Source organism: Penicillium cinerascens (genome assembly GCF_028974065.1).
Source record: "Penicillium cinerascens strain IBT 15544 chromosome Unknown contig_9_segment0_segment0, whole genome shotgun sequence".
Classification (NCBI taxonomy): domain Eukaryota; kingdom Fungi; phylum Ascomycota; class Eurotiomycetes; order Eurotiales; family Aspergillaceae; genus Penicillium; species Penicillium cinerascens.
In genome coordinates, this window is record NW_026695296.1 from 1,763,423 (window position 1) to 1,781,768 (window position 18,346).

The 18,346-nt window shown below is 52.6% G+C and overlaps 6 protein-coding genes across 6 annotated transcripts; 3 read left to right on the forward strand and 3 right to left on the reverse strand.

Annotated features, from left to right (window-relative positions):
* Positions 1-41: 41 nt before the first annotated feature.
* On the forward strand, positions 42-3,914 carry N7498_007510 (condensin subunit YCS4; the record flags this gene model as incomplete). The annotated part of the gene is made up of 6 exons (XM_058454572.1): positions 42-277; positions 359-861; positions 920-1,043; positions 1,097-1,238; positions 1,298-3,679; positions 3,741-3,914. The coding sequence occupies 6 exons, from the start codon at positions 42-44 to the stop codon at positions 3,912-3,914; spliced, it is 3,561 nt and encodes a 1,186-aa protein (XP_058306821.1).
* A 462-nt stretch (positions 3,915-4,376) lies between these two features.
* On the reverse strand, positions 4,377-5,960 carry N7498_007511 (putative oxysterol binding protein (Orp8); the record flags this gene model as incomplete). Its single annotated transcript, XM_058454573.1, has 6 exons — positions 4,377-5,324; positions 5,395-5,454; positions 5,510-5,579; positions 5,633-5,672; positions 5,726-5,802; positions 5,884-5,960. The coding sequence occupies 6 exons, from the start codon at positions 5,958-5,960 to the stop codon at positions 4,377-4,379; spliced, it is 1,272 nt and encodes a 423-aa protein (XP_058306822.1).
* A 490-nt stretch (positions 5,961-6,450) lies between these two features.
* Positions 6,451-7,934, reverse strand: N7498_007512 (ubiquitin C-terminal hydrolase 37; the record flags this gene model as incomplete). The annotated part of the gene is made up of 6 exons (XM_058454574.1): positions 6,451-6,980; positions 7,031-7,206; positions 7,271-7,452; positions 7,505-7,604; positions 7,663-7,757; positions 7,803-7,934. The coding sequence occupies 6 exons, from the start codon at positions 7,932-7,934 to the stop codon at positions 6,451-6,453; spliced, it is 1,215 nt and encodes a 404-aa protein (XP_058306823.1).
* A 367-nt stretch (positions 7,935-8,301) lies between these two features.
* On the forward strand, positions 8,302-12,262 carry N7498_007513 (uncharacterized protein; the record flags this gene model as incomplete). The annotated part of the gene is made up of 4 exons (XM_058454575.1): positions 8,302-8,778; positions 8,828-8,976; positions 9,028-12,009; positions 12,073-12,262. 4 exons carry the CDS (start codon positions 8,302-8,304, stop codon positions 12,260-12,262), a joined length of 3,798 nt encoding a protein of 1,265 aa, XP_058306824.1.
* Positions 12,263-12,442: 180 nt separating this feature from the next.
* Positions 12,443-15,787, reverse strand: N7498_007514 (rRNA-processing protein UTP22; the record flags this gene model as incomplete). The annotated part of the gene is made up of 1 exon (XM_058454576.1): positions 12,443-15,787. The coding sequence occupies one exon, from the start codon at positions 15,785-15,787 to the stop codon at positions 12,443-12,445; it is 3,345 nt and encodes a 1,114-aa protein (XP_058306825.1).
* Positions 15,788-15,972: 185 nt separating this feature from the next.
* N7498_007515 (cystathionine gamma-synthase) lies at positions 15,973-18,146 on the forward strand (the record flags this gene model as incomplete). Its single annotated transcript, XM_058454577.1, has 5 exons — positions 15,973-16,080; positions 16,202-17,615; positions 17,670-17,853; positions 17,914-17,956; positions 18,027-18,146. The coding sequence occupies exons 1-5, from the start codon at positions 16,036-16,038 to the stop codon at positions 18,144-18,146; spliced, it is 1,806 nt and encodes a 601-aa protein (XP_058306826.1). The 5' UTR covers positions 15,973-16,035.
* Between the last annotated feature and the right edge of the window lie 200 nt (positions 18,147-18,346).

Sequence of the window (18,346 nt, forward strand, 5' to 3'; positions counted from 1 at the left end):
CCCGCTTCTCCCCTCTTCATCTTCGTCTTCCCACGCCCGCCATGGAGGACAGAATACAGTTCGACATCAACGAGTCGCTCAAGTACTACTTGAGCGATCCCGTCTCTATTCCGACCCCCGATGCTGATCCGGAGCTTCTCGATTGCGAAACCGACCCCGAATCGCTGTTGCCGGCGCTTATTGACAATGTTTTGAACCCGATTGTGGATGCGGTGGCAGAGAACCCAGAGGGATTGATGAAATCGTCGCTTTTTGATTCCCTACAGTTGCTGTTGAAGTGCGCCCCTGTCCCCTCCCAGATCCCTCACGGAGGCTTTTGCCCGCCTGGAATCGACTCTGACCTTTGGAACCCTTGCAGATTTCCGAGCTTCCTCCCCACGAAATCCCTCAGCAAAATTCTCGACCTGATCGTATCCGGATTATCTGTGGAGGCAGATATCATTCATGGCGACCTCGAATCCGACGAACAAGATGCCATTCAGCACCACAAACAACTCCTGGAGATGTACGGATTTCTTCTCCAGTGGGCTCTGTCCGCAGTAGAGGTCAAGGCGGCAGAGAAACCCGCGGAGTCGGCGCCTGCACGACGAGGAGGACCCAAATCCAAGAAGTCGGCCAAGGACGGTCATTGGGATTGGACATCCCAGATCCAGATCTCCATGGAGACCATGTGCAAGGTGATGAAATTGAAACTTGGGCGCATCTTTCTGACTACTTCGGATCGCGACACATTTATTACTCTGTTCACGCGCACCATCTACCTGATCCTGGAGAGCGAACAGCGAGTGAAGAGCATGGCCATCCGTATGCACGCCTTCAAGGTGTTGTGTATTGCGGTCAAGCATCATGGTCATGCATTCGGTATGTGTCGCGTACCCTTTCCAAAGGCTTGTGTGGCTAGAACTGACCCATGCGATAGGTGCACAAACCTCAATTGTACAAAGTTTGACCTATTTCGAGCACTTGTCAGAACCAATGGCCGAATTCCTTCATATACTGGCAGAACAATATGACTATCCTCAGCTTTCGGATGAGATTCTCAAGTACCAAACCAGAACCACCCGAAAAGCCAACTCTTTTGACTAACATAGACTAGGGAACTTGGAAATAAGGAATTCAACTCGAATGACACGCGCGGACCGAAATCCGTCTCTGCTTTCATCATAAAGTTGTCCGAGCTTGCGCCGAGATTGATCATCAAACAAATGACCCTTCTGGCTAAACAACTTGATAGCGAGGTAACTGTCGTTCCGCCTACTTTAAAATTGCTGGAACTTGGAACTGACGATCTCACAAGGCTTATACGCTTCGATGCGCCGTGATCGAGGTCTGCGGAAACCTCATCTCCGATTTGAGTCGACAGGAAGAACGCAGTGAAAATTACAAGACTCAGATCAACGCCTTTTTCGATGTATTGGAAGAGCGTTTCCTCGATATCAACCCTTACTGTCGTTGCCGCGCCATCCAAGTTCTCATGCGAATCTGCGATTTGGAACAGAAGTTTCCCAAGAGACGACAAGCCGCCGCTGAATTGGCAGCTCGGAGCTTGGAAGACAAGAGCAGCAATGTACGACGCAATGCCATTAAATTGCTGTCCAAGTTGGTTGCCACACATCCATTCAGCGTCATGCACGGTGGGCAGCTTTCGTACAAGGAATGGACCGAGAGATTGGATGGCGTTGACAGTGAACTGAACGCTCTACGGCCTCCTGAGACACCTGGGTTTGATGGAGATATGACCCAGGTTGACAGTGAATTATTGGATGAAGCAACTCAAATGCCAGACGACTCTCCCTCTAAGGCGCCTCGAATGACGGAAGAGGAAAAAACCGTTGCCATGCAGAAGGCGGCCGAGCAGGCTGCGACATCTGAGCTGTTGACTCGACTGCAGCTGACCAGAAAATACTACAACGAGGCTCTGCGTTTCATTGAAGTCCTGCACTCGGGATCCATCGTTGTCTCCCAGTTGCTCTCCTCTCGAAACAAGAGCGAGGTGATCGAGGCCATGGATTTCTTCGTGGTGCTCGATGCCTACAAGGTAGAAACGGCTCGCAGTGGTATTCGTCGCATGCTTCGTCTGATTTGGACCAAAGGCAATAGCGACGAAGGTAAGGGTGTCCAGAGCCACTTGATTGATTGTTACAAGGGTCTTTTCTTTGATGCGCCGGACTCGTTCAGCCCGAACGATGCCGCAATCTATATTGCTCGCAACATGATCAGTTTGACCTTTGGATCGACCCCTGCGGAGCTCACTTGCCTCGAGCAATTATTGAGCACCATGATGAAATCAGGGCATATATCAGAGGCGGTGATCGCCAAGCTGTGGCAGGTCTACGCGGTTCAAAAAAAGGAAATCTCAAAAACCCAGCGCCGTGGTGCGATCATCGTTCTCGGTATGCTTGCCTTGGCGGATCCCGAGGTAGTTGTCAAGGAGATCGAGGCTATGTTGCGCATTGGTCTCGGTGGCCTTGGCCGGTCTGACCTCGTCCTCGCAAAGTACACTTGTATTGCCTTGCGGCGCATGGTTCCTGGACGCCAGGCCAAATCCAAGGACATCGGCATTCCTAAGCTCGCCAATGATCACTCGGTTTTAATCAAACTTGCTGCCATGATTGAAATTGTGTCCGAAAGCAAGGAGTGGTACGGTGTGGCGGAACAAGCAATCAGCGCCATCTACACCCTGTCCAAGCATCCCGATGTCCTCTGCTCTGACATCCTACGACGTAAGACTCGATTTGTCTTTCAACCGCAACTGCAACGTCCTTCTTCCTCGCATGCCTCTGCCGATGGTGAGGACCAGCGGCCTGGCACTGCATCAACGGATGGACAGGGATCAAAACCCAAGCCTTCGTCGGCAGCCCTTTCTCAACTCCTTTACGTTGTTGGTCACATTGCGATCAAGCAGATTGTGCATCTTGAGCTGTGTGAACTTGATTTCAAGCGTCGCAAGGCGGAGCAGGAGAAGAACAAGACCGCAGAGGCTACTGCCCAGAAAGACGGGGGAAACGCCGAGGACGATGAGTTGGATCTTATCGGTGGTACCACCGAGGATGATTTCCAAGATGCCATGGCTCATATCCGGGAACGTGAGCTTCTTTATGGAGAGAACTCGCTCCTCGCAAAGTTTGGTCCGCTGGTCACTGAGATCTTGGCCAATAATAATGTTTATCCGGATCGTGACCTGCAGGCGGCAGCGACGCTGTGCATGGCCAAGCTTATGTGCGTGTCTGCCGAATACTGTGAGAAGAACCTGCCCCTTCTGATCACCATCATGGAGCGATCTGAGGATCCAATCGTGCGCAGTAATGCCGTCATCGCACTCGGTGATATGGCCGTCTGCTTCAACCACCTCATTGACGAAAACACCGACTTCCTATACCGTCGCCTCAATGACGACGATGCTTCCGTCAAGCGCACCTGTCTCATGACTCTGACTTTCCTTATTCTGGCCGGTCAGGTCAAGGTCAAGGGTCAGCTTGGTGAGATGGCCAAATGCTTGGAAGACGACGACAAGAAGATTGCCGATCTGGCGCGCATGTTCTTCACCGAACTGGCTACCAAGGATAATGCCGTGTACAATCATTTCGTCGACATGTTCAGTCTGCTGAGTGCGGAGCGAAACCTGCAGGAAGCATCGCTGCGGCGTATTGTCAAATTCCTGATCGGTTTCGTCGAGAAGGTAAGTCAACTCTTCGCTCCCCGTTCTATGTTTTTTTTTTGTACTTATGCTGTATCCACAGGAGAAACATGCTCGCCAACTGGCCGACAAGCTGGCTGCTCGTCTCCCTCGCTGCGAGACCGAGCGGCAGTGGAACGACGTCGCCTACGCTCTGTCCTTGCTGCCTCATAAGAACGAGGATATCACGAAAACGGTTACTGCTGGGTTCACCAAGGTTGTCAGCGCAAGTGCGTAGCCTTGTGAATAGATTGATGTCGTTATGCTTTTGATGACTTTCTTTTTTTCCTTGTGTGTTCTGGCGCTGGACTCGGGGTGTCGGTGTTGAAGTCCGCTGGTGAGGGCTTGTTTATCTTGAATATTTGAATCATTAATGAAGCATTCAATCTGTACTCCTTTATTCGAGACGATCTATGTCTGTATAATTTCCAGGGCCAAAGACACATGTAGAGGGATATCCTGTCTGGTCGAGAAGGGGCCCATGATTACCGAGCCCCCTTGCAACAAAAATCATTGTTCGCTTATTCACAAACGTCTGGGGAGAACAGAATAAAAAATACATTCCCCGACGAAGTCTAAGTATGTGAAGAAAAACAACAAAAACCAAATATCAACAAAGGCAGCCGGAGCAGCAAAGACGCCACGCCGCGTTGGTCGCATGCCAGATACGCCATGGGGGTTGAATCAATCAAATATAGATCTATGCGCCCTGCATTTCGCTTTCATCCAGGGTGTATTCGCCTGCCCGGATCCCCTGCAACACCTTCTGGCCCTCCTCGGTCAACTCGGGTTTCCCGAGCGGCGTTACGGCCCCAGTAAAGAAACGCGGCTTCCATTCCATCTCTTTCTCCTTCCGGTCGGCCGCCCGCTGTCGCTGTCTCTCCTCAATGTCCTGCTTGATTTTCGTGGCCTGAGTGAATTGTTTGTTCATGATGGAATTCGTGACCTCCGACCAGAACTTCAGCGACTCGTTGGACAGCTGCTGCTCATCAGGGGGTAAGATCTTGGTCGCGGGAAAGAGAGGCGTGATGTCAATAAGAAGAATGGCATCCTTGGATCCCGCAGGGGTGTAGTAGATCTTGCCATGCCAGGATCCGCTGATGCGAGCAACAATGTCACCGTCTGCCACGTCTTTCAGACGATTGATGTTATCTTTGTCGGGATCGTAGCGGAAGATGACACCCTCCAGCTTGTTTTGGGTCCGGCCAATCCATCCTTCCTCCACGTACTGCAGAATTGCCTTCATACGAGTCTTCGGACAAGTGACGTAGCAATTGTCGGCCACCGAAATCGATAGCGCACCGCGTAGCAAGCCGCCGAGATGTGCATCAGGGTGAGTCAACTGATACTCCTCATTGTCTCTTTTGTCGATACTGACGAAGATTCCCAGGTTGTGTTGGCCGGGGCTCACGCGAATGCTGGTGCCAGTAAATTTGGCACTGATCTGATCAAAGCCTCGGGCTGAGACTCCCCGTTCGGGACAGTCAATGTAGAAGGCCGAGACCGGCGGGTGATGAGAGGTCTGCTCTGTCAGGTAACAAACCTTGACCTTTTGATTTCCATCGTCGACGGTAGTGCTATTGCCGTTTGCGTTGACACCGGGCAGATTCACTTCCTCCGGAACGTTGTCCTGCACTTCCCAGCTGCACTGTACAGTCCAAAGTCATCAGCGCGCAGGCACTTTCACCCGGGGGTCGTTCTTGGCCTGCTTGACTTACTCGGAAGAATTCACCCAATGTCGAGTTGTATGGCTTGCATGGCTTCCCCTTAATGTATTTCTGTCGGATGTTTAGCACATCTTCCTTCTCGTGACAATCCATGGTCAAAATATACCAGGTCCTTGGTGAACCAGAACCTCAACACTTCCAGCATGCGACCGAGTTCATCGTCCGATTTTCCGATGCTGTACATCTGGGGTCAGCACATAAGTTGACGAAGATGGGCCACGTTGCTGACCTCGCAAAGGTTTCCGGCCGATCCAAATAGTTCCAGTATTCTGCTGCCCGTCAGCTCCGTCCTCGCACCAAAGTCACACCGGGACAGACATACCCAGATTCGGTCGCGGCTCCAGTAACTGAGCCGGCAGGGAGAAACGAACCGAAGCGATATCTGTCACACCCACGAACCTAGTTCATAGTTGCGTCAGTATCTCTCTGGTAATGTTGACTTCCGTGGACTTCTAGTCGAGCCACGCGAGGAATGCGTACTTGCGCAGGATGGACAGAAATGTCTTCAGCTTGGACGAGTCATCGGGGGTCTTCTCAGCAGCTGCGGCGGACGACATGGTCTCGAGTGGCGGGAAAGCGGGTTTCAGAGAAGCTCTGTGCTCCAGGCGAAAAAGGGCTGCAAGGGAGTTGAACGGGGAATGCTCGGGGCGACTGCCCTTGAAAAGCTGGTGAATACTCCCGAAGAACAGAGAACCAAATCCACCAAAAAGCCCGGGGTAAGAGAAGGTGGAGAGAACAAGTGAGCCGGTTTGGAGGGAGAGAGTCGAGAGCAGGCGGTGACGTGCCTATTTTTTGCCCGGTGGGGTACAACAACTTAAAGTACAACTCGCCTTCTTCCGACGGCGTTCCGGAGGTATTCAGTACCCGCGGTCTCTGCGCGATGCAGGGGCGTGGTCAGGTCCTCGTTACTTCCTACGTGCGTACTGACTGCTTCACGGGGATCCGACGAGTTATGTACCGTGGCACGAAGTACTGCCAGTACAGTTCGAAGTTTAAGATATAGTTACGCCCTGTGGGCCAATCGCTGTGCCACGAGGCGGTCTCCCGTCATTGCAGCAGCTCTGCCAGCAGCTGCTTGCGTGCTAGAAAGCGCAACCACGTCCGTATCGCTGGCCCGTAGTCATAGCGTCGCCCGGTCGCATGATCCTCGTCTGCTCGTTGTGCCTGCTGCTGCTCTCGGATGCGCCCTCGCAGCCCCGACTGGGTTCGGCTGAGTTCCCGCTGATCTTGCCGTAGTTGTTCCGTTGACGAATCTTGGCACGTTTGTATGGCGTCGGGGACGACGGCGGCTTCAATGTCCGCACGCGTGAGCCCGAGTGATGGTTCGGGCCCGATGACTGTCTCGCGGAGCGCCTCCAGGTTCGCTTCTCCCGCGACTCCATCCCCTCCGGACAGGAGCCGCTCGTTGAGGATTTCCAAGCTTCTCACGTTAACTGCCAACTGCTGAACGAGATCCAAGAGAGGGTCTCGAACCACCCCGAGAATAGAAAATTCAATACTGTCTTCGGTGTAGGCGGCCATTCGGTCGATGATGTTGGGCATTGCCAATTGTAACCAGTCTCCCTCGGAACATTCACCTAACGAGGTCAGAGAAGCTGACGAGGGAGGCCATGACACAAAAACTCACCGAGTGCTTGGGGTTGCCGCTCCAGACCGTCGAATTTCCATACTTGGCCCATCGCTGGCATGAACGCGATAAAGTGAAAGCCTGATTCAAAGTCATTGGAGTCTTGGCTTTTGGAGCGCTTCTTAGAAGTCGCTTCGCCCCGGAGCTGTAGATCTGAATTTAAGATATCCATTTTCCTATGGCGGAGAGCAGTCGGAGTTAACACGGCACGGCTACCGCTATTCAAAATTCTAGACATACCGAGCAAAAGAGTTATGTACGCGTTTGACAAATTCGAAGTTGTTGATGGCATCGCCGCGCAACGCCGGCGTGAATGGCATGGTAAAGTCTCGAAAGTGTCGCAGGTTCTCCCCAAGGTCGATACCGGGAATGTTGTTGACGATATTCAGCAGTGCTACACTGGCACAGGAATTGCCGGTTGTCTGGAGAATTGTTGGCCAAGATCATGATCAAAAGGAACCGGTGTCTACCAACCTGGTTTGCAAACCAGATGCCGTCTGGGCAGCTGGCCTCCTGCTTCTCTGCATCATCCTCTCGCCAGCGAAAGAGAAAGATCAAGCCGTAGATAGGTTTCCTACTCAAAGAAATGTGAATCCGCTACCCAGTGAAGAATGGCACGGGGAGATTCGTACTCAAGATAGCTTACGCCTTCATCGTCCAGAGACATCACCTCTTGAACCTGGACGCCTTTCACCCCGAACTCGCGGAGTATCACATTGAATAATGCCTAGAAGTCATCAGCGTAGCTCTTCAGATATTGATGTGACCCTACCGGTTCTGATTCGATCTCGCAGAAGCCATTCCAGCTGCTCTTTTCCAACTGCGTGGCTGGCTTGCAGATGTCTTCGCTCGCAACCTCGTCCAAAGGATCGGTGAGGCGCCGACGCTTAGGACGAGGAACCATGGTGGGGGATATCTGAACTGTTCACACTGGGAGGAGAGGAATTCAGGCTCAGCAGCGAGCACAGTCAAAAAGAAAAAGCTAAGAGTCAATTGAGTCGGCGTCTGATGCAGTTTGTAGAATGTATAGTGGCATGTCGCTGGGGTGGACCGAGCTTCCTCCGACGCGCTTCCCGCGTCTCGGCAGCTTCAACTTTTTGTTTCTGTTTTCTCTCTTCACTGCTCCACGCTTGACCCTCGGCACAACATACCGGTCACCTCGCACGATCTCTACACCTTTGAAGGGGACTGGCGACCATTGTGTCTTTCAATTCTGCCTCGTGGGATCCCTCTCCCAGCTTGTAAGGTGGCCCTGGCGACCACAGCATGCCATGAACGGCACTCCCCGCCTTACGTCTGCCTTCCCTCAGACGCCCCAGACAATTTCGAGGAGGAGAAAGCTTTTTGAGACTCCCTCTCGTTCTCAGCCTCGCGACGGACGCGATGGGCGCGATCGTGCGTCCCCCTCCAAATCACCCTCCAAGGTGCCTAAGCCGCAACCGCAGGCGCAGCCTCTCAATACAAATACACCGCTCGTCCCTACCAACCTGATCGATGCACCTTCACAGCGACTTTATGTGGCCGCTTTTTGGCTCCTTCTGAACTCATGGAGAGTATATGAATCCTGGACAGCGTCGGACGAGCTGGACTCGACCTGGCTTTTTCTGAAGTGGATGTCGGTCGATGGAATCTTCCTGTTCGGCCTCCAGGCCCTGCGCATACCATGGCTGGAGTGGGCTTTCCCAACCACTCTGGCGGTTTTCCTCGTGCATATGGTGGGCAACATGTTCTTGATGTTCCGCATCCCGGTGAGCTGCCCTGTGTTAGTGTATTGCGATTCTTTGCTGACTGTTCTAGTTACCCTTGGGTGTGTGGCTTTCAGGTCTTGTTAAAGTGGCTTACGATCGCGAACTGTCAATCTCAGAGCGAAAAGTCAAACCGGGAGATATCATTCACAATGCGTCATTGATCCTGGGCAAGCAGATCGTACACATTTTACCCGAAGGGTCAGTTTGGCTATTATATTGACGTAAATGATTTCTTACTGACTGTTTTAGATCCGCTGTTCTTAACCCGGAGCGAGAGCCACTCTGTCTGGACTCTCAAAGAAACACTGTGAACCTCCCGATCCGAGTCAATCAGACGGACCCGATTCTCATCGAAGTGTTGCGACTTGATCTGAACACCGGCGAAAACGAAACCCTAACCATTCCTGCAAAGCAATTGAAGCAGCTCAAGCGCCAGGCAGACAAGAGACATTCAAACCTGGACCCTGTGCCCCACAGGGACCTCTTCTACCCGGTGCGGAAGACCGGTATATACCGTCTTCAGCGAGTTGTAGATGAGTCCCAGCTTGATGTTCACACGCGCACATCCGACGCGCTGGTGGTTGCCTGTCCCCGTGCGCTGATCAAGAACTCCCACACGAACAAATGCAAGGGAGAACTGTCAAACCTGGTGCTCGAAGTCGAAGGCACGCCTCCTCTGAAGATCAAGTACAGCCGGCAGGTGAACCATCATGACCGTGGATTTTCCTTCCAGAATATCCAGCCGGATAATTTACACTCGCCACTTTTGAATCAAAGACCAGGAGGCGCTTTTTTTAGCATCAACCAGCCCGATATTTCTTGGTCCCAGAGTCAAAAGATCGACGTTCCGTTGAACGAGTCACTGAATATCGGTGGAGAGTGGTTCTACGCTATCGAAGAGGTTCACGATGCCTGTGGGAATGTTGCGAACTACTCTACCGTTTTCGAGGACTCGGAGCGTCCATCGACTAAATCGCTCTCCCAATGGCACCAGTTCTCCGTTCATGAGCGGCCTCGTGTGTCACTGTCGGGCTGCAATGACCAGCGTCCGCTGGAGGTTGCGCGTGGAGACAGTGTCAATCTACCAATTGACTTCCAAAAAGTTGGAAACGGTTATGTAAATGACGGTCCCTTCTCCGTCGTATACTCGTTTAGCAGTGCCGATGCTACACAGAAAGATGGCGATGCCAAGGCCTCCAAGACGCTTAACTTGAAAACTCTGGATCAGAAATCCCCCGTCAAGGATCCGGGCTGGTATTCTTTGTTGTCTGTCTCAAGCCAGTTCTGCCCCGGTGAAGTCCTCGAACCCTCGTCTTGTTACCTGCATAACCCACCCGAGCCCGAAATTTCTGTCAAATCCGAGAAGATCTTCGACCGATGTGCAAACAATGCCGTTGGCTTGCTTGTGGACCTGGATCTGACAGGATCGCCTCCATTCCGCCTCCGGTACAGTATCGAAAGCTCCAAGGGTGCAGTCACAAAAACCCAGAAGATTGATGGACTACGAACCCAGCTCGATTTCACTCCCTCCGAGGCTGGCTTCTACCGCTACCGCTTCCTGGACGTCGAGGATGCTGTTTACTCTCCGCGATCCCTGAAGGATAAGGTGCCTATCCTGGAACAGGATGTCAAGCCGCCAGCCTCGGCTCACTTCCTTGGCACCAGACAAGTTCGTAAAGCTTGCTTCGGGGAGTCTGTTTCCGTGGATGTTTCTTTCCTGGGCGAGGCGCCATGGACACTGCAATACGAACTTGTCCACAACGGCAAGAGACAAAAGCAGGTCTTGGAATCTGATACAAACGTGGCGACCATTACCACAGACAAATTGGTCAATGGCGGCGAATACACCCTCGCTCTGACCAATATCAAAGACAAGTCGAGCTGTAAGCGGTCCCTCAAGGACAGTCTCAGGATTAATGCTCGATCGAAACCACCTCACGTCTCGTTCGGCCAAATCGATAAGCAGAGGAGCGTCTCTGCCCTGCAAGGTTCCAAGATCGAGATTCCATTGAGGCTGAGCGGCGAGCGGCCATGGACAGTGAAGTACAAGAATGTGGATACCAACCCTTCGCCCCTTGAGAAGACCTTCTGGGATGGGAATAGTGTGCTAGCTGTGGACCGCGAAGGCCTCTATGAGCTTGTCGAAGTCTTCGATAGTTCGTGCCCGGGAACCGTGGACCAATCTGCCAAGGAGTTCGAAGTGTCCTGGATCCCCCGCCCACATGTCGCCGCCGTGGATGGGTCTTCCGTTGGCCCAACGGGTCAGTATGCGAAAGCGGAGGTCTGCCAAGGCGACGGCGATAGCCTTGAGCTTCGTCTTTCGGGCAGCCCACCGTTCAATCTTCAATACGAACAACGGCGGAAGACAGACCGGGGAGTTTCTTCCTCCCGTTCGCGCAATGTGAAGACTGCTCTTAACGTGGCGTCGATGGAGATGGACACCTCTGAGCCTGGTCAATATACCTACAAATTCACCGAAGTGGGCGACAATTTGTACGACCATGACCCGAAGAGTAATGGCCTCGTTGTGACGCAGAAGGTGAACTCCCTTCCGTCTGCCCGATTCGACTCTCCCGGACATATCTACGGTTTCTGCAAAGAAGACGTGAGCGGCGAGGAAACCATTCCGGTCACGCTGGAGGGATTGCCGCCCTTCTCGTTGGAGATCAGCATCAAGCACCACTCCAATGCCAAACCAGAGATTGTCACCATCCCGAAGATCCACTCGAACCGGCACAATCTGCCTATTCCCCGACGTCACCTCGATCTCGGCCAGCATGTGGTCAGCATCCACAAGGTCCGCGACTCGCGTGGCTGCCAACGGACGACCGAGTATGACGCCTCCTCTGTCCGGGTGGCTGTTTCGGACGTGCCTACCATTATTCCTCTTGAGTCTAAGGTCGACTACTGCGTGGGCGAACGGCTTTCGTTCTCTCTTTCAGGACACGCTCCGTTCGAAGTCTTCTATACCTTCAACGGAGCCCAGCGAAAAGCCACTTCTCAGAACACCAACTTCCGCCGCATTGCTGAGCGCCCTGGTGAGTTCAGCATCACCGCGGTCGGGGACGGTGCTAGCGGCAAGTGCAAGGCCCATAAAGACATCACTAAGGTGATCCACGAGATGCCGAGTGTGCGGATCAGCAAGGGCCAGGTATCGGTGGTGGATATTCACGAAGGTGGAGAGGCCGAGCTTCACTTTGAGTTCTGGGGAACGCCTCCATTTGAATTCACGTACGTTCTAACATCCTCTACGCGCCCCTGTGGTCGCATTTGACCATGACTAACATTCCACAGATACATTCGAAGCTCCAATGCTCGCAAGGGGAAGAAGTCGGAGGTTCTTGACATCAAGCACGACATTTCTTACGAACACAAAAAGACCATCAAGACCTCCGACGAAGGTACGTACGAGGTCGTGGCGATCAAGGACAAGTTCTGTTCGTTTTCCTCGCAAGTCCCGGGCAAGTCGGAGCGAGGGTCATAAACGTTTCGATGTGATTTCAACGCAATTTGATGCTGATGCTGGTGACGGCTTGTTTGTGTTGATGTGGAAGTTTGCATTGCAGCGGCGCTAGCAGGTAAATGTACATTCGCCAATAGGGTTAAATTTTTGAGATATAATTCACGTTTTGGTTTCTGTCTTTCCCTTTCTTTCCTTTCCACCTTACTCGGTTTCTATTGTCTCAACGAGACCCTCTCCCAACCGCGAGATCTCGTTCAAAATCGCCGGATGATTGATCGTCACCCGGTCCTGCTTTTCCTGAGAGCTCTCGGGTGTTGGCGCTGTCGAGTACGCCGTTTTCAGATTCCAAGTCCGCGGCTTCATCATCTGCGGATTCCACAAACCCGCAACCACGCCGCAGCGCTCGTCGCCGTGGAAGAGAAGGACGCTTTGGCTATAGCAGGCCTGAACGTCATGAACAAACGATTTGACCACCGCCATCTTGCTGCTGCGGGAAGTACCTGTTTCCACCAGATTTTTGAATTTGGACACGGTGGGACGATCGCCCAAGATCTTAGAGCGTAGGTGAATAACAAAGTCGTAGGGCGCAAGCGATGTCTGGAAGAGATCGGACACGTCAAGATCCTGGCTCTTTGTCCGCAGCAAGTTCACCGCTGCTTTCGCCAGCATGGTCATTCTCCCGGCCACAACCTTCGAGGGCATTCCGTACTGGGTCCACGTCACGCCATCAGTATCGAGATCCGAGGCGACGAACAAAGCAATCGTGTTCATCGCAGGATCGATATTGCGCCAGGCGGTAAACCGAGTGCGAATTGTTTCGGTAATCTCCGGGCTCAAATCTCCGCCCAGATCGACGATGAAAGGTTCTTGCTGCCAGTCCCATCGGGAAAGGAAATGCAGAGTCCGGAGGAACCCGGTCATGATACTAGAAGGGCAGTCCCACGGATAGGGTTGCGTAAAGGTCCGGACTGTCAGAAGCTCGATCACTTCGTCACAGACCTGAGCAGAAAAGAGATGCGAAGTGAACCAATATTTCACCAGGCGGACGGTGGGTGACAGCAGCGGGAAGCGGGTGCAGAGGCTCCGAAGTGCCTGGGTCAGGCGGGGTGTCTGCACGAAGAGCTTCTTGTACGAAAAGAGAGCGTAGGCAACTTCCTCTCGCTCTCGAGGGCTGATGGTCTTGTCCTTGAGTTGACGTTCAAGCAGTGTCTGTTCACGTTCGTGGTGGATTCTTAGTCGGAAAAGGAAGCCTGAAGTGTGAGGAATATCCAAGTATGCATTGTTGAGCACCTTGCTGGATTCGTTCTCCAGACCAACACGACAGGATGATGCAGCGCCCGCGGACTCCAGGGAGTCTCCGATCTTAATGAGGAATGCAGCTTTCGTCATTTGAATGGCAGCGAAATCGTCAGGCCACCGTGCGGAGCTTTCAAATTGAAGAACAACGTCCGCAGCTTCGTTGGCCCCACCAGAGCCCTGCACTCGAAGCGCGGTGTATCGGAGCAGTGGGCTCGCCGGAGCCAGGTGCCGAATTTCCAAAGGAACTTCTTCCATGTCTCGAATCGATCGTTCTAGCTCTTTGAACGCTTCGTTGATCGACTGGAAAGGTGAGCTGGAGTATGCCAGCACACCGTCACCTTGGTCGTGGAGCAGATCATCATATTCGTCGCCAGTAAGCAGGAAATCATCCTCGGCGATCTGGAAATGTCGATGCAGTATGTAAGCCAGGATTTGATGCACAATCGAGTCCTCCGATGGTAGATCGGACCACACTAGACTTTCCAAGATGCTGCCATCCTTGAATCGCCGAAGTTCTGCCTTCTCTCCCCAAAAGGCTCGGAAGGAAGCTGCCTCCTCCTTCTCCTCCGCGGGAGGGCCATGGTCGACCACCCGGCCTACGTTGTCAGCGTCAAGCAGGAGCCCCACAGTGAGGTCGTGACTCGCTTTCTTGGTCAGAGCCTTTGATCGGACAGACCAAGATCCGACGCTGTCACTCGCAAAGGAGATGAGTTTGACCCGGTCTCCAAGGGCTCTCGAAAGCACGGTATACAACGAGTTCTGCTCGCGAAGAGCTCGAAGAGTATCGCCATTAAAGGCCTTGGGGAAGGAGATAAGGCGATCGAATCTCAACGCCGGCTCGTCGACCTTCACGATGAAAACCCTGTCAAAGTTGTCTTCCCGAGACTCATTGAGCATCTTGAGGGTAATGGTTGCTTCATGGCGGAGCGCCGCATAGGACCATGGGGTCATCTTGTAAAGAAGATTCAATCCTCTGTGGCCATCGTACAAAACAGGTCCTCCGTCGGGAACGGGGACATCACCGGCAAACAGAAGCAAGGGAGTTTTCAAATCCCTACCAGCGAGAAACTGTATAGTAGCCTTGAAGATTTGATAGCTACTGTAAGATCGCATGAGAATCGGTTGACCGGTGGGTCCACCGCCTTCAAATAAAAGGGAGATGAGAGCCGCCCACTCGAAGCCTCCGAAGCCTCCATTTTGAAAAGAGGTATGGAAGCCTCGTTGTTGCAGCCAGGTCCGCCCCAAGATGCATGCATCACGGAAGGATTCACATTTCTGAGAGGCTGAGTGGAGATATTTATGATACTGCGAGACGGTGGCCTCGGACCGGAGGCTAGCGTTGTAGAAAGGAGTCGGCTCGTTAATTTCGGACTGATCAGCAGACGAGCCCTGTCGAACATTGCTTTTCATCGGTAGCGTCCGAGTGATGGGGAAGAGCGTCGAATCAATTGCAGTCAAGATCCGGATCTGCGGCCGCGAGGGTGTTTTGTCGTCCTTTGAGGTAGGCCGAGGCTCCAGCAAGATCAGCGGGCGAAGACTGTCTCCGTCCTGAAGACCGAATTTGACCTCCAGTCCAAGTTCGCTCATGGACTCCTGTATACCAGCCGCTAGGCAAGCGACGTAGAATGCTCTCTTATGGAAATACCGATAGTTGACATAGTCCTTTTCCTGATAGATGGAGCTGGGCATTGTCACCGCCAGGTCCACTGAGCGAAAGTCTGAGGTTTTGGCTCCTGTTCTCAAAGCAAAGCTTCCCACCACATTGATGTTTGTTGGCTTCGCATATGACACGGTATATTTGGTATCCTTGGCCGGTCGAGGCTCGGGCCACGGTACCACGACACCAGACGCACCGCGCAGCTCCTTCTCGGCTTCTGATACAGATTTCGGTGGGTGCTCGGGAAGGGTTTCGATCGCATGTTTCACCTTGTGCAGGGTTTCTTGAAGCTTCGAAATTCGCTTGTCGTAGTTCGGTCTCAGCCCGGTCAGCAGCTCGTCCATCTGCAACTTGAAGAAGCTGGATTTGTAGAAGCCGCTAGCCATGGCAAGCTCAGCCGAACGCTCATCTTTTCCTCTGCCGCCGGCTTGGGATTTTGTCGAATGGTCATTTTTGCGCGCGGCAGGCGTTTTCTCGGAGCCTTCCTTGGAGCTAGTCGGGGCCGGATTGCCAGAAGATTTGGTGTGAGGTTGGGAATTTGCATCTGGCGAAGGGCTAAGCTTCCTTCGTTTGACCGTATGCGCCGACATCTTGACGAATTGGTGCGTCGAGAGAGAGTTGGGGACGGAGAGCTCACTATCTCGAAATTTTTTTATGCGATAACGGGTCTTCTGGTATCGTGTACGGTAAGTTAAACCAGGTACGTGACTGGGCCTGAGTCAGCCGCCGAAGTCGCTGTATGAGTCGACCCATTCAACCCTCAATTCTGTTCTGAGCTCATTCCTCTTTTTTCCTTTCTTTTTGTCTTCCTTGGTTACTTCTTCCATTATCGGTCACCATGTTACAAGCACTAGGAGGCCCCGTGCCCCCGAATACCGACCATGTATGTTTAAGTAACCCTCCCCCGCCAACAGCCCCTCCATGACTATTTGAAGACTGTGTCAAGGCGTTGCAACGCATAATCTCTCCATTGAAACTTTGATAGGCTGCTAACAATTCCGAAGGCTGTTAGTGTATCGCTTCCCACATGGAGGGCCAACGTCGGGTACGAGGAGGGAGAAGATTGGGTTATCAGCAAGATGCAATGCGGCTACCCCCGGTTCTTCGTCCACCCTGTCATTCAGAAGCTTGCGCGGGAGATAGTCTCTCGGTTTGGAGACTCGGAGCAAGAAGCTGCAACTCTATTTGCATCGATCAAGACCGCGCGCATCTGCCACTCGTTCATCGTGTCCAAAATCCCCGTCGAGCAATCTCAGAAAGTTCGCATTGTGAACTTTATCCCGTCCCCACATACCGAAGCCGGATCAACTGCGATCACATCCACCTTGTCGGCCGTGATTTATCCCACAGAATTCGCACCCATTGCCAAGCAGGTGTGGCAACATTCCGGTAACGGTATCTCCAGTCGCCGGGGTGAGTTTTGTCTTCGTGCTTTGCAGGATGGGTTTTTGGTGGAGGACAAAGGCTCTGGGGCTTCAGAGTCAATCCAGCGACCTTGCAAAGGCCCTAGAAGATATCAAGGAAGAGGCTCCTTGAGCGGGGTCGCGCGGACTCCCTCTACACCCTCGTCGTCAGCAGGTACACCCTCGGCGACGGCCAATGGCGTTGAGGACGGCCGGGACTATTCCCAGTTCATTGAGGAGCGCTTCGGCCGGAATCTCAGCACCTTGCATGCAAATCAGGCCAAAGATGCGGTACGGAGGCGGATCGCTGGTGTTCTGACGGCCGATGTCGAGTTGCCCGAGGCCCTTGAAACGGCCTCGTCGGAAGGCCGAGTTGCTGGAATCTCGGAGGATGATGTCCTTTTGTATCCTTCTGGCATGAGCGCAATTTTCAACTCACACCAGACTTTGATGAATGCACGGGGCCCCATGAAGAGCATCTGCTTTGGGTTTCCGTATACCGATACGCTGAAAATCCTCCAGAAGTGGGGACCAGGGTGCTTGTTCTATGGCCACGGATCATCTGAGGATCTGGATGACCTGGAATCTCGGCTGAAGAATGGCGAACGGTTCCTTAGTCTTTTCACTGAAGCTCCCGGCAACCCTCTTCTCCGGACCCCGGATCTTGTGCGGATACGAGCGCTAGCCGACCAATATGATTTTGCCGTGGTGGTAGATGAGACCATCAGCAACTTCCTCAATATTAATGTACTCCGCTATGCCGATATCGTCGTCAGCAGCTTGACAAAGATCTTCAGCGGAGACAGCAACGTCATGGGTGGAAGTGCAGTGCTCAACCCGCATGAGCAGTACTACCGGCATTTGAAAGAAATCTTCAATCGGGACTTCGAAGACATCTACTGGGCAGAGGACGCTGTCTTCCTAGAACGCAATAGTCGTGATTTTGTGTCGCGAATTGACAAGATCAACTCCACCTCAGAGGAGATCACGGCGATGCTAAAGGCTTCTCCATTGAGTATGAAATCCTGATGTTGATTTTCGTTCTTTGATCAAGCTAATCATTTTTTAGTCAAGGATGTCCATTACCCCAAGTACAGCCCCACGCGCCCCTTGTACGATAGTCTTCGCAACCCCAACGGCGGTTATGGTGGTCTGTTTTCTGTCACCTTTTACTCGACCGAAGAAGCCATTGCATTCTATGATACCCTTGAGGTCCTGAAGGGCCCTAGTCTCGGCACTAACTTCACACTCAGGTGGGTTTTGCCTCAGCCAAAAGTCTCTTTCTGAACAGCACTGATAATCCTCGGTTATAGTTCTCCCTATGTCCTTTTAGCTCATTACGGTGAGCTTGACTGGGTAAGTCTTCTGAATAGCTTATATAATAACTCGCTGTCCTTGTGGCTACAAGCTAACACCTAACGCCCAGGCGAGATCCTTTAACGTTGATCCAGACCTCGTTCGAATTAGTGCCGGACTGGAAGACGTGTCAGATTTGCGCTCCAGATTTGAACGGGCCCTGGATGCAGTGGAAAAAGCCAGGAAGTAAAAAGAACAAGACTCCAGGCATTTATCAGTATTCATCACACTTACCCCCTTGTATACCACCTCAGACTCCTAGTAGTTCCCCCGGTGATATTCAAGGAGGCTACTTTGGCGGGAAATAGCCAGCATGAGCGCATGGTCAATTTCTACATTTCCATGGATATATACAAACGAAGTCAAGTGTCAAGACGACCCTAATGTTAA